General features: G+C 42.8%; 1 protein-coding gene across 5 annotated transcripts in view; it reads left to right on the forward strand.

Moving 5' to 3' along the window:
• The window catches only part of sash1b (SAM and SH3 domain containing 1b), a 50,708-nt gene that overhangs the window by 27,327 nt on the left and 8,323 nt on the right, over positions 1–15,058 (forward strand). For 2 of the 5 annotated variants that reach the window (XM_010743935.3, XM_027274982.1), the window contains exons 3-17: positions 6,023–6,151; positions 7,034–7,084; positions 7,491–7,540; positions 9,295–9,335; positions 9,592–9,678; positions 9,839–9,954; positions 10,236–10,337; positions 11,439–11,571; positions 12,056–12,450; positions 13,241–13,315; positions 13,425–13,565; positions 13,650–13,782; positions 14,041–14,210; positions 14,308–14,514; positions 14,620–14,779. In XM_010743935.3, the coding sequence (XP_010742237.3) occupies positions 6,023–6,151; positions 7,034–7,084; positions 7,491–7,540; positions 9,295–9,335; positions 9,592–9,678; positions 9,839–9,954; positions 10,236–10,337; positions 11,439–11,571; positions 12,056–12,450; positions 13,241–13,315; positions 13,425–13,565; positions 13,650–13,782; positions 14,041–14,210; positions 14,308–14,514; positions 14,620–14,779 (1,990 nt within the window). Of the gene's footprint in view, positions 1–2,908; positions 3,329–6,022; positions 6,152–7,033; positions 7,085–7,490; positions 7,541–9,294; positions 9,336–9,591; positions 9,679–9,838; positions 9,955–10,235; positions 10,338–11,438; positions 11,572–12,055; positions 12,451–13,240; positions 13,316–13,424; positions 13,566–13,649; positions 13,783–14,040; positions 14,211–14,307; positions 14,515–14,619; positions 14,780–15,058 lie in introns of those variants that run through there. The other 3 variants (XM_019277874.2, XM_019277871.2, XM_019277872.2) reach the window with 3 other exon arrangements.

Genomic DNA, 15,058 nt, shown 5'->3' on the forward strand with positions numbered 1-15,058 from the left:
AAGCTGCTGTGTAAGATCAGGGGGCTCTATTTACAGAATAAAGATGTTTTCATTAGTGTATAATCACCTGAAAATAAGATTTCTCATGTTTTTGTTAGCTTAGAACTTAGTGACTATTGTATCTGCAGACTCTGCAGATCCTCTTCCACGGGGTCCATGTTTCTAAAGTAGCCCAGAATGGACAAAGCACTCTAACACTGGCCTTAGATGCTGTTTTTTATTTTTTTTTGCATGTCTCATGGCCACCGTAGTTTCTTCTTCACTCTAGGAGGGAGAGGCTGAAGCAAAGAGGTTTCACTCAGTCAAACTACACCACTAGATGTCACTAAATCTCATGCACTGCACCTTTAATGTCTAAAACATAGAATACACAGTGTTTTTACCCATAGACCTGTTTCTAAGAGTTGTATTGGAACACTCAACACACAGTGAACATACGTTATCATATGTAGTTTAAGATTTGACTTTATTAATAGCTTAGAGAGCACAAGAAACAGGTCTGAATCAGCAGACACGGGATAAAAATTAAAACTTTCCTATGAATGTGTTAAAAATGAATAATATGAAATCTCACACGCTGTCCACTTTTTCCAAAATCAGCTGAGCCTGGTTGCTTTACGCTGTATTCAGAGGGCAGAGCATGTGAGAACCTTGTGACCCAGTGATCTAAATGTTTAAACTTCACTTGAATGATTTCATGGCTTTCTGTGGTTTGTGAAAATGACCTTTAGTAACCCACGTCCAAAACCTCAGTGGAGAAACCGTAACATGCAATCACTCAACAAACTGGATTTATATTGAGAGTTTGTGCTATTGCTTTGGTTCTGATCACGTGCACGACTCTTTCCACAGACACATGAACTGTGTCTCTCACATCGTTGAGTACAGAGCCATCTCCGCTGGGATCGAAGCTCAGATGAGTGCTCAGTGCGCCCCAGGTCGACGCAGACGAAATCAGGAGCCTTGACGGTGATGGGAAAAGAACCGAGCTTGACAGGGAGGACTGGCGTCTATCTCCGGCTCCCTCTGTGCACCGAGGTGACGAGCAGCCCGCTGCTGTGTAGCCAGGCGGAAAACTGCCCTTTCTGGCAGGAGCTGCACTGTGCGCAGAACGCAGCCCTCCACCATCTCCACCATCCATCTGCAGCTCAGCATAATCTGCAGCCTCCTGCCGCAGATCTGAGACTGGTATTGTTCCCCTCCTGCCGCTGTGCACTGCTCCGGAGTCGGCGGTCACTTACTAAAGATGAAGATTATGGGCCAGTGGGCTCATGATTAGACAATGATGCTGAGGGTTATTTCGCCACCCTTAATCTCACAGACTAATACTACAAGCAGATGAGGTCACCGCCCTGATACTTAATGCTGTAAGGGCACGTGAAGATGTCTGTTGATGCAGTGAGCAGAGCAGGAAAATCAGCTTCAGATCTCCTTACACTTCTACTGAAAGGCTGACTTACAAGTTAACTCTTTATTTAGTAGTTTATGAGTGCACAGAGATCACTGCACTTTACTTCACTGTTTGGGTTGAGAGGAAACTTTGATGTATCCGGTTCACTCGGCTTTTCCACTTACTGTCATCACCAACAGCTCTCACTCAGAAAGTGAAACATGCAGGCGTAGAGTTACAATTTGCTGCCACCTGCTGGTTCCTCGACACTAGTGTTCAAATAGATAGATAGATACCTAAAGCCAGATGAACATATGGACACGTATGTACAATACAGCTGCTTGTTCACAATATTATATCCTATTTTAATACTGTAAATACTTTTATTTAAAGTTGGGAACAGGAAGGATTGTGCAAGAGAGTAAACCTGTTAGTCTAATCAAGCTTAATCTAATTTAAGCCTAATTTAACTTTGTGTTACATATGATCTACATGAAGTCATGGCATCAAGCTTTAGCTTCCTACTTTGATAAAAACCCATAGAGAGACTAAAAATATATATTTTAAACACCAAACTAATGAGATTCACTTAAAGTAGGTTAGCAGCTCCCTCCAGCAGGATGACCCTCCACAAATATTCAGCTGCAGGGAACCCTCTAGACTTTTTAAACAGTAGTAGTGCCACTATTAGCACATGGGCAGTACAGTCACTGTGCACGAACACTTAAAGCGTAAACATCCTGGAGCACCTGTCAAGACGACAGCGAGACATCGAGACAGTGAGACAGTGAGACAGTGAGACAGCACCTCCTGTTTGTTTTTTGTCCCCACCAGCACGAGATCATCAGGATCATCCACACACAGAACCTGTTTCTGTTTGAGGTGGTCACACAAAATAGATTTTCTAAATGTTTCTTCACGACAAGTAACTTGTGCACGGCTGCTGCAACGTAACATTACACCAAGCATCATCTAACGATGTTTTTTAAAATGTAGTGTTACTATTATTATTAACATTTTTTGCTGCAGTGCATATTTAGTGTCGTGTTACTCTTGTTTGTTTTAAAGCGAGAGAGATTATTATTAATGTAAGTTTTCATAAGTTAAATTAATTTATTTTGGTTTTATGAATTGTTATATTGATTGAGTAATAAAAAAATAGAATAATTGATAAATTAGTTGATAGACAATCGACTAATCCAAACATTCAGTCCTTAGATTAGTCAATAAAAAATAATATTTTAATGCAGCTAGCAAAAAAACATTTCAAAAACACAATTTAAACATTGAAAATCTGATTTGAAGAAAATGCATTTATTATGTTTAATTAAGGGATACACAGTGTTTTTTTTTAAACCCTAAATGTAAAGATAAGAAAACTCCACAGGGTAACTTTTTTTTAAAAATGAACAAATACCCCAAAATAAAACCCATAATTGAATATGTATGACAATAAAAAAAATAAAGCCTGTGGTCAGAGAGAAACCTCCATATCAGCAGAGGGAGACATATCTGACCAATATTTAACATTTCTTGCAAAACCCATGAGGCCTGACACATCACTGTGAATCCACTGCAGACATAAACACGCAGACACACTCTCACACACTAAGAAGTGGTGGTTTATTTGAACATGTGAGTCAGCCAGTCCCTGTGGGACGCAGCTGGAGAGAGTAGAGCGCCCCACCCAGCAGCACCAGCGTCACATGTGGTTGTAACTCCCCCCCCTCCGACCTCTCTTTCTCTCTTCCACCAAGCTCCCTTCTCTGATTTATGCGTGCCGGACACCCCTCCCCTTCACTTCAGGATGTATTGTCCTCCACTAACTGAGCTGAGTTTCAAAAACGGTGTCGTTCACTCACAGCAGTGTGCTGGAGACTGACTGAAGAGCCTCTGGTGCTCGGGTAGCTACTGTTGGCAGCCAGATGCCTTTTTGTGGTGAGTGTATTTTTATGTTTTTACTGGAATGTGGTCCTTTGGTTGAAACTGGTAGTTTCCTGTAGATTCATTGAGGGAAGATTTCAATTCATATAACCTTGTTTCAAAAAGAGTGCGTGCGTATTTCCCCCGTGGGGTTTGCTGTTTTATTCAGTTCATGAAGATTTAGAAGAAAAAGTTTTAACAAGTTGGTGCTTGTTCTCGTGATCTTTTGAAACTCAACACATTGTTTGAGACATCTACAACAACAGACTTTTATAGTTGACCTTCTCTGCTGAGCTAAAACACAGTGACATTTGTTTGAAATGAAGTTTTTGGATTGATTGACAGATGAATGACAGCAAGTAGCAGCAAGTACACGTGTCTGACAAGCAGTTTTTATTGTAATGTGGGATAAAATATGAAATATAAACATACTTTTTGGTCTGTGTCGTCACTCAGATGTGGTATTTTATGGAACATACTCTCTAAGAAACTTACTGTAGGTCCAAATGGAGTTGACTTTCAGGACATTTAGAAGTTGTCAATCAAAAATCCGCTTTGTGGTCTGTGATCTGGATCCTCTGGACCGTCCTCTTCATCTTTGGCTCGGAGCGGCGTAAAGTGATACAAATTATTTGCTGATACTCTGTGTCCCCGGTCTGGTTTCCTAAAAGGGAAAGACAAGACAGGAACTGTAAAAACACTTATTAGACACTCTGGGCCCTGGGGGCACGTGGATCTTTTGTCTGCCTATGAGATGCTGAGCGCCTGAGAAATGTGACACCACACTCTCCTTTTCATGCCTCTGTGGTTGATGTCTCATGCTGCAATTTTGGCTTTGAGACCATTAATTTGGAGACAGAGGGAAATATAAAGCACACTGGAATATTTTCCCCCAAACTCCCCTTTTTTGTAAGAATCTCCGGCACGAGAATGGAACTCATATTGTTTATTTGATTCAACATCGCGTCAGTTTTTTCTGTGAGCTTAAACTTTGTGTTTACGTTCACCCCCCCCCACGAAGATGTATATGCATGCGCCGTGTCTAATAAGCACTCAAGGCAATACACTATCATGTGCCTGTGTCACAATAGGCTGTTTATGTGGATCAGTGGCAGTCTGAGGCAAAAGAGAGGCTGCAGGCAGGCACAGCGCTGAGCTTCTCAGTCCGACTGCAGCTCCGTTTTCTCGACTGTATGAAAAGCAGCCAGATTTTCAGGCCATTTTCGACCCGGGGGCATGTCATTTACCAAATGAATGGCCCTCTTTTCTGGACAGTTGAGCCAGTCACAATCTATCATGCCACGAGACAAGTGAGCCCACAGTATTACTTTTCACTGCAGAGGACTGTTTTCAGCAGCCACATTTGCATACCTTCAGGGCAAGGCATGAGGGGAGCATAATAATAATAATAACAATAATGTGTGAAATGGATGTTTACGGACATACTGGGTGGCTATAACTGATCAGACGCAGCTTTTATTGGCCCGTTCAGCCTTAAGTCATGACTAACTCATCTGTTTAGATCTTATTTGTCATATCATCTCGTTATTTATGAGTCACGAAGGACTGAAACTGTCTCAGGAACTGTAATTATGCAGACAGCAGCAGAAAATTGTAATAAAATAGGCAACATAATCCTAGATTAAATAGACAAGAACTAGTCATTTGATATTATTTGGCATATTTATAATGTTCTTTTTCAGTACTGTTCAGCTCTAGAACAAAAAGACACATTTACAAAAACACACACATTTATTTAGATGTTAAAAATGACATTAAACAGTTAAACATCTTTTAAAAAATGGATAAATAAACATTCAACCTCCTGAAACTTTCACTAAAACACAACTCCATCAGTTTCACATTCACTTATTAAAGTCACTGTCCTTCTTATATTATAATTTTATATTTAGCACAAGCCACCTGACTGCCTGTATGTGAACAGTTGTCGCTCGTGGTGACAAACCCGCAGATAATCATCACCCAACTTTGAGTGTTGCACGTACTGTAGTTTGCCATTAGTGTTTACAGTTTGTTTCTGCTGCCCCTAGTGGTCAAAAAATCAGTTTGTCTGCTGCTGAGAAAGGAAAACTCTGTCCTCTGCGTTAATTCTGGTCCCAAAAGGTTACTAGGTCATAAAACTCAGCAAAAATTCTCTGAAATGATTGATCTCTCATTCGTTCCTTCTTCCCACACAGCGCATAACTAACAGGTAGCACAATTGTAGGAAACTAAAACGGGGTTACATCCAGGGGGCTTCGCTCTGCATCAGGACAAAGACTCATCTGACTGAGTGATTCTGCCTCTTGTGATTTACGGTAGACTGAACTGTGGCCTCTTGACTGTAAGAGAGCTCGGTGAGAGTCGTGGCTGCGTCACGAGGGGCTTCCTCTGGCCACGGGGGTCACGGCTTAGGAGAGCTGAGGAGGTGGAAGGGGTCACTGGACAGGAAGACAGCAAGCTGGTCAAGACAGAGGCAATATCACAGCTGGATGTCTCTGATGCTTTTACACTCCTGGTGCTTTATCTCGGTGCTTCCTGTCTGTTTGCTTTGCCGGTGACCGTGCTAAAGCTTGAAACAATGGCTGTAATCATGACAGTGGTCAGTGTTTACAGTGTCCGCCTGCTGTTTGGCATCTCGCTCATCCTCTGCGGGGTGTCTGCGGTCATATCTGTGTCAGTGTTTGAATGCCTCTTTATCTCTTTCAGGATGGCTCGGTGGGGAGCCTTGATGACCTGGCTCAGGAGTATTCTCAGTATTACGGCACCTCCCTCAGCGACGTGTGTGAAAGGATGGAGGAGATACGGAAACGCAAAGTAGTGCATGATGCAGAGACGGTAAACACTCCTCAGTAGCAGTCTTTTTCTCGTCAGTAAAGACATTGGCTCATCAAAAAAAATCTAATATCTCATCATTAAATCACTGAGGTTTTTTCTGCTGAGAGGAACATGACAAGTTTAACACCAGCGTAGCATAAAAAACTGAGTCAAGAGGAAACAGCTCACCCAGCTTGGTCAGAAGTCGACAAAATTTACCTAACACCACCTCTAAAACTCACTGATCATGTTTGTTTATAAATAACCTTTTCTAATATTACGGTAAATGGGTATTAGTACTGTGAATCAAATGTTTAAGGTTGATGTTTTATTCCATATTTTAATCTAGTCTGTAGATTTTATAATTTAAAAAAAACTGCCAAACCATGAGAGTAACAAACCGTAAAATATGCCATTAAATACTATGGTGTTTAATCAACAGTCTGTAATATAAAACACTTCTTTATGCTTTATAAATTCTCATAAAATGTCGTATAAATAAAGGTTTTGAAAGCAGGGTTCATATTTAGCATACAGACATGAGAGGTACTGCAAGAAAGTGAACGAGCTCATTTTTAGAAATGTTGAACTGTTCCTTTAGCGTGTAGGTTCATGTCATTGCTGATGTTGTGTGAACAGTCTGTGTTTTGCACATTTATTGATTAAAAATATGTCAAATTAAAAAACATAAATGTTTGTATTTTCTCAAAGTCAGCTCTTTAAATTCCGACGTGTTCAAACACCTGTTAGTTGTAAAGCGATCGCAGGGGTCCACTGGTTAACCAGTGTTATTCCACAGCGTGTGCCGGCCTAATCCAGTGAGCTGAATATTATTTCTATTTCGGTGTTATGATGACACTATAATTTACTCCTCCACTTCCCCTGCCTGTGTGTGTGATTCAGGGAAAGGGTGACTCAATGGCCACATCACTTCAGCTCCGCTCCGAGATCCAGGTGAGTGTCCAGCTCCGAGTGTGTCAGACCCCAGGAGAGGGGCCACTTCCTCTGATGCGAGTCAGCAGACGGGGCTGATAAGAAGGACGAGGAATTGTCTCGTCATGATTATCGTGAGCAAAAACCAAAGCAGAGGACTAGAAAGTAACATCTGACTGGCTGCGATGCAGAGAGGTGGCCTTGAGATGTCCTTGCATGTGCAGGAAATAGAGCCCACATGTGGGTTTTGTTGCCACCATGTAATTGCAGCTGGTTCAGGCTGTATATGACACGCTGCCTGCTACACATCTTTACTGTGTTTTACCTGTTTCTTTAAAAAAATAGTGTATATTACTTTTTAAAAATGTTTTTATCTAAGTTTGGAACAAAACTATATCTAATATATCTCTGTATGTATCTGTTTAAGGAATCCCTTGGACTTAACAGTACCACCTCAACTCCAGAGACTGAGAGAAGGTAAAAATAATGACTTATTTTTTTAAAGTAAGTTATTAATTTTAATGCATATTCAGGCTCCTGAAAGGCCGATCGTTGGATTATTAGAGGTGCTGAGGTGAAACATTAGTAAGAACAGTGAAACACATGACCAAAGAGACAGTTAGGCATCAGGAAATACTATAATAGATAATAATTATTAGTTATTTTGTCCAGATGATATGTAGTGTCGTGGCTTTCCGGGCACATCATCGTTAAATATAAATGATCTGATTAATCCTCCCGTATTATCTCACTTGTGCCTTTCCTTTCTGCTTCCCGGTGCCCTCCAGTAACATTTCTGATGCATTTCTGTGTCACCTTTAAACTTCCTTCCTTCCCTCCATTGTCTCTTTTCAGGGATTTAAAAGATTAGTCATATTTTGTGTGAGTCAGGTGATGACTAATGATAAGGCAGAATATTGATTTGTTTGTCTGAAGAGTCACAACAGGAAATGTGCACTGCCCCCTAGTGGGACAAGCACATAATAATGCTGGCCAGTTAATGACTAACACGACTTAATGACTCATTTTTTAATTGATATCTGCTTAGTTTAATTATTTTTTATGAGAAACTTTGCTTGTTCTTTACTGTGATTAGCAGCTACACACACACATTTCATTTGAAGTTATTTTCATGCCAAAACATTTCAAATATTTATTGCATGCACTTTTTTTTCCCCAGGGAAACTGGGAAGGGAAAGTGCTGATGTCTCACTCTCATAACCTCACAATAGAATAGATACTGAATATGGTTTACCGCTTGCATCGTGAGCCGTGCGAATTGTCCTTTTGCTTGTTTCTGCAGATCACTGTGGGTTTTTGACAACCAACACAGACACGTTTTATACTCGCATAGATGATATTTCTTGGGGTTATGCAAGATTTTATTGTGTACAAATCATATTCAGCGGATCCCAATCCAATCCACTTTATTTATATAGCAAACACAAGGTTTTCAAAGTGCTGCACAACAAGATAAAACACAATAGAAACACAATGAATAGAAAAATAAAAGATTCAATGAAAATCTTTAAAAGAATAATTTAGTATTTATCAAACATGAACAAAAATCTATTTCACTGCTGGGAGAAACCTCTCACTTCAGCACTGGACAATAATGATAATATCTCATCTACAGAGCACAAAGCACAGGTCTGATCTGTTTGCAAACTCCTACACTGACCCAACAGCAGCAACAAGTGTCAACAGAGAGAGAGAGAGAGAGAGAGAGAGAGAGAGAGAGAGAGAGAGCTCTACACAACAAACAACCCAGAGAGCTGAAGAGTGAGCGACAGACGGACAGAGAGAGAGAGAGAGAAAGAGGGAGGGAGGGTGAAAGTGTGCAGGGAATGCAGAGGCCACGTTAGTCTGCTGCTTCTGCAAAACCCTGAGTGGACACGAAAAAGACTCTATTGTTCCTGCGATGGCCGTAGAGCACTGACCTCTGTTCATCAGCCAAGAGCAGCCAGTCTTTTTCATCTGTTTTGACTACTTTGATTTCCCTTCACTGTGATGCCAGTGTCATGAGGGACAGAGCACTTCTGTGAGCCTTTTTTTTTTTTTTTTTTAATCTGACGCAAGTCAAGAAGGACAGACAGACAGACATGTTGAGGGTGGGATAGCAGGAAAAATGAAGAAAATAACGTTGGACAACAGGTACTGCTGTGTTCGAAGAGGTTTGATTCCTCATTTGAACTCTTCAGATGGAGTAAATGTTTCGTTCTGATCTTTAGGTTTCCCGTGCACAAATCCAGCTCCGATGACGGATCAGGAGGTGAGTCGCAATTTCAGATGAATCTTAATTACATGCATAAATTAAGCAGATAAATGTTTTTGTGTGTATAAGGGGTAAAAGCTTGAATGTTTTTAAATGCTTCCTTTATGTTTGTGTTTTGAGAATATTATAATTTGGGACAGGTTATTCATTGTTTACTTTTAATATGTATATATTTAATTTTGTGCTGATGCTGTTTTAGATGTTGTTTTTTTTCCTCTGCACTAAACTAAACTGAATCGTTGTTGCTGTGAAGGAAAATGGGACGGGAAGAGAAAGAGCAAATCTTTTTGGCAGAGTTTCCGCAAGTCACAGAAAGGAGTGACGCGTCAGATTTCAAAAGGTACCTTAAGACAATAACACCAAAATAAATGTGTGTATGTAAGGATTGCTCGTCAACACATGCACACCTTTATTTATTTATTTATTTGACATTCAGAATTTGTCTTGTTTGTTTTTAGTCCCGTCAGCTGTCACGTCTCGACTTTTTTTTACCTTGACAGGCGATGACGGCGTCGGTTTCGTGGCCAGTGAAATCACCATGAGCGACGAAGAGCGCATCCAGCTGATGATGATGGTGAAGGAGAATATGATCTCTATAGAGGAAGCTCTGGCACGGGTATGATGTCATGCATCCCAAAAGAGTTGGCATTAGTCGAGTAAATAAAGTCTCCGGTTGAACCTGAAGCCTGTGGGCTGATCTAAATACATTAAAATAGCTGGAAATGATCAGTTCTATCTAACACTGTCAGCTTTGTGAAAGCAATAACACTCTGATGAAGACATGCGGTCAGTTTATGGTTTCATCTGCTTGAAGTAAAGAATGCAGTATTAATCAGTCCCTTTATGCGGCCAGCCACATGCACTGCATCATGCACTATTCGTCATCTTTCGTTGCAGCTGAAGGAGTTTGAGATCCAAAACAAACAGACGTGCAGGTCCGAGCCCACCGAGTGGACCGACCCCTTCAGTCCCGCCCCGAACGAGTCGGTCAACTGCAACGTGAGTCTCTAAGCGCCCGGTCTGCGGGCGTCTTTTAGTTTGCTTTTTACATGCTGAATCACGACTTCAGGCGTCAGAGTGTTTGTGCATGAGGGACCCTCCAGATCTGCCAGTGCCAAGGCTGCTGAGCTGTTGACAGCGCCTCTCTCTTCCCCCTCTGTCGCTGTCCCACCGATGAACCGGGGCCCCTCTAAAGCCCCGCAGCTCAGGGCCTTCTCCCAAACTGCAGGGCACTGGGCGGACTCCTATTCATCGCTGTCAAAGCGCTAACCCCCTATTGTGCTGTAGTGAGCGGGTGGATTCAGCACAGGGCCCTGTTATGCAGGCCACAGCTCTTTTATGCATGGGTGGGGTGATTAGGGGGCTCAGGTTCAGGGCACATTTTTCAGATTCGTCTGGATGGCCTGACTGTTTCTCTTTAGTGTGTGTGTGTGTGTGTTTTCATCTCACTTTCACATTCTGTGCCATGAGAGCACATCTGTCGCTCCTCGCCCCCTTGTTTGTTTCTTTATTAATTATAGGCCGCCTCTGCTTACACCGAATCACCCGTTGTAAAGTTGAAACTTCTAAAACTTCTTTTCATTTTGTCCTCTGCGGTTCTGGTATGTGCATACCGCTCATGTTTTGGTCAGCAGATGAAACCTCCAACATATGAGCCGAGTCTTCAAACGTACCACGGACTATCATTTCATGTGATGGGTTAGGTGATTTCCAAGCAGCTAGCTTTTCATTTTCCCACGTATAGAAAGCCTTCACCAGTCTGTTGTGATGCAGAGCATGTGGGACATCTGTTTGCATGAAGCCTCTGTGTCATGACCGTGGTTTCCTACCACATGTTTTTATATCCAGCTACATGCAGCCTCTACAGCAGGTACTTGCGGCAACATCTGTAGCCCCGAACGCAACTCGCATACCTCTTTCAGTTTCATACAAGTTACAAGAAGAGGAGAGCAATTAAAGTTATTCAAATATACTCAATGAGCTCACTTATAAAGACATCTCCTCCTTGCATATCCAAAACATGAAGACTTACAGCTGGAAACAATCTACTGTGAACAGAGCCGCTGTGTTATTGTTCAAATGTCTCTCCTCTTTGCTCAGCCTTGTGACCTGTCAGACACTGAACAAGAGGAATCTGTGACATTCAGGAGGCTCCACAAACTGGTCAACTCCACCCGAAAAGTCAAGAAGAAGCTGATCAGGATCGACGAGTCTAAGAGGACCGGAGCAGACGGTACTAAAACCAGACTTCATCTTATAAATCCCACCTGGACGCGGCAGCCATCACCGTTTAAGTTTCCGTAGATGTTGCTTGTTTTCATCATCCTGCCATTAAAAAAAGTAAACAGGTGTTTACAGTAAGCACATACTGTATTAACAGGACACCACCATGCTGAACATGACGCAGAGTCTAGACAAAATATCAGTAATTGTGTTGGCTCTAATTACTGTTTGACTGAGCATATTTACTGCAATAACAGTGTTTACAGAGTGTTTTCATAGGTTGTGTAGTCTGTGTGAATATATGTTTTGAAGAATACTTTTTTCCAGCATGCATTTTTTTCCCCAACATGTTTACTACTTGATGATTTAAATGGCAAAACATGAACCTAATCAGTGGTGGGCCAGTTAAAAATGGGGACAAAACTATGTTTAAGATGGATTTTCTTGCAAATATTGATATTCAATGTTCTCCTGATCCTCTTTTTACCCTCCAGAGAGTCTAAACATAGACGGTCTTCCCTGTGGAGATGCCAGCACCTCCCTGTACTCAGATGTCCAGAAAAAGCCTGTCGAATGCCCCGTGGACTCTCTGGCTTCAGCCATGCGGGAGCAGCTCACCTACAACAGGGACTCTGACAGCCTGACCACTTCGCCTTCCTCCAGTAGCCTGGACACGTGCAGCAGCCAGAAGATCTTCCAGGTCTCTAGCAAGTCCGGCGGCAGCCCCGTTCATCAGGAGACGAGCGTAGCGGAGGAGGCGGGGGAGGCGGGTGAAGGCAGCGGCTCCTCCTTCTCCGAAACAGAAGGCTGCAACGACGAGGAACCCAAAATCGCTCGCTCGGTGACGGACGGAGAACTCCGTCACCGGAACCTGCTCAGCCACCATGGGGTGAGTACAGAGGGGAGACGGATGCATCCTTAAAGCGGTTCATCCTTAATCCATTTGAAGGCCATACACACAGGAAGTCCTGTATGCCTGAAAAACACTGATCACATACTGTACACACTCCTTTTGTTATTTTAACGTGGTCCTTCCGGCTTAGGGTTTATAGTTTTCAACATCAATCATATCCAAACTGATATCCATCAGTATTATGTGCCAGTACCATCCAGTAGTGGCAGTAGCTCAGTCTGTAGGAACTTGGCTTGAGTATAGTGTAGCTACCAGTTCACCTTGAGCAATGTGCCGAAGCCCCAAATGCTCCCAGGGAGCCGCTACATGGCTGCCAGTCACTCCACCATCTGTCCACATTTGTGTGTGTGTGGTTGTATTTCCAGCCTATGGATGAATAACTTGAGTAAAAAAAAGAATTTCCCACGAGGGGATCAGTAAAAATTCTTTCATTTTGTATTACATTGACAATCATCCTCAATCATGTTAAGTTCTACAGATTTCATATGATCTGTGATGAACCGACCCCCTGCAGGAACTTCTACGCTCAGTGTTGCAGCTTTTTTTGGCAAAATGTTCAAAATAATAAATAGAACAACATATCCTCAAGTAAAACTCAAACTGTTGTGATGTGATCAACTCAAATCATATTTTATTTAAGTACCTTTGATGTGATGCTCAAGTTGCAGTTCCTCCAGCGGTGGCTGAACACTCACAGTATTCATAAAGTTCACCTGCATCTCCTTTATGAATTTTTTTTGTCGTTTTGTTTTGTTTTTTTTGACAGAGAGCTTGTAGCTTTGGAGGATTTGACCTGACCAACCGCTCAGTGCACGCTGTCATTTCTGACAATGATAACACTGTACGTAACTGATACTCCTCCTGAACATCCACAGACCGACTCAACAGTTACACCTGTTTGTTTATTTGCCTCTTTTTTTTCTTCTACGTTTTGTGTGTACGTGAATCAGAATAAAGACGGAGAAGGTCCGAGGGATCCCGTTAAGTCTCCACCGACGTCTCGTATTTCCCTGGGCAAAAAAGTCAAGTCCGTGAGAGACACCATGAGAAAACACATATCCAAGAGATACCACTGTTCTCTCTCTGAACAGGTACGTACAGTACAGCACAGGAGCGGTGTTACTGTGAAGCGTAGGTCATTTTGCGCTCACATTTTCTCTGTTTTTGTGTTCCAGTCAAGCCCAGACCGGATCTCTAGCTGCCCTCACTCGCCTCAGACAGACTCCGACTCTTTGGAGAAACCCAAACTGAAGCCAGGAGGGTCTGTGGAAAGCCTGAGGAGCTCCCTGAGCGGACAAAGTTCCATGAGTGAGTCTGTGTTTACAGTGCCAGGTCCGGGTGAACTCGCACCGTGCGCAGTGTTTGTTTGAACTCGGCCTTGGAACACCAGATGTGTGGTGTTTATCAGAAAAGGTGTTTGAAGGACGCATTTCAGATAGTCTAAACTTTCTGGCCCCCCCAGTCAGATTAAAAAGACGCCTTAAAAATAATTTTGTTAAATACTAACACACCCGTGCAGTCTTGTGGTTTCGAAGCAGCTCATTTGTCTTGTTGTGGTTTGTGTAGGTGGTCAGACAGTGGGCACCACTGACTCCTCCAACAGCAACAGAGAGAGCGTGAAGTCTGAGGACGGGGAAGAGGATGAGCTGCCTTACCGCGGACCCTTCTGTGGACGCGCTCTAGTTCATACCGACTTCACCCCCAGTCCGTACGACACAGACTCCCTCAAACTGAAGGTAGGAACGCGTAACGCATCCAGCCAATCACACAGCACGTAGAGCTGAGCTGACACCTCCGGAGAAACTCGAGCTTCACTCTCGTCTCGTGTTGCAGAGCGGAGACGTCATCGATATCATCAGTAAGCCTCCGATGGGCACGTGGATGGGGATGCTCAACGGCAAAGTTGGAACCTTCAAGTTCATCTACGTGGACGTCCTGAACGAAGAGGAGGCCAAGCCCAAGAAGACGCGCAGGAGGAGGAAGGCCCGGCAACCCAAACCCACCTCTGTGGAGGAGCTGCTGGATCGCATCAACCTCAAAGTAATCAACTTACTACATCATAAGAATCTGTCTCACACACTCCCAGCATTAAAAATGCAAATACAGCAAATGAATTTTATTGATTCTGTCCTCTCCTCTCCACAGGAGCACCTTCCCACCTTCCTTTTTAACGGCTACGAGGATCTGGACACGTTCAAGTTGCTCGAGGAGGAGGACCTGGACGAGCTGAACATCAGAGACGCCCAGCACAGAGCCGTGCTGCTCACCGCCGTGGAGCTGCTGCAGGAGTACGATGGTGGGTCAGGTAATCAGTGTTATATCTCATCTGAGCAGTACAAAAGATGTGAAACACAAATAATATCAGATCAAACATGCAGAGAGACGTTTGTACAAGTTTGAAGTCCTGTCTTATAAAGGAGAAACTTGTGATTAGGTTATTTCCAGTGCATAATTTTAAACAGTCTGGTTATATATTTAAAAACCACCCATGCACACGCCACGCTCAGAGCTCACTGGCATGTTTTTTCTCAAGATCATAAGATGTGACTGTCTGCCCCCTGTTGGCGGCATTGTTGCCTTGCAG

The sequence above is a fragment of the Larimichthys crocea genome, chromosome XXIV, assembly GCF_000972845.2.
Source record: "Larimichthys crocea isolate SSNF chromosome XXIV, L_crocea_2.0, whole genome shotgun sequence".
NCBI classification, from domain to species: Eukaryota; Metazoa; Chordata; class Actinopteri; family Sciaenidae; genus Larimichthys; species Larimichthys crocea.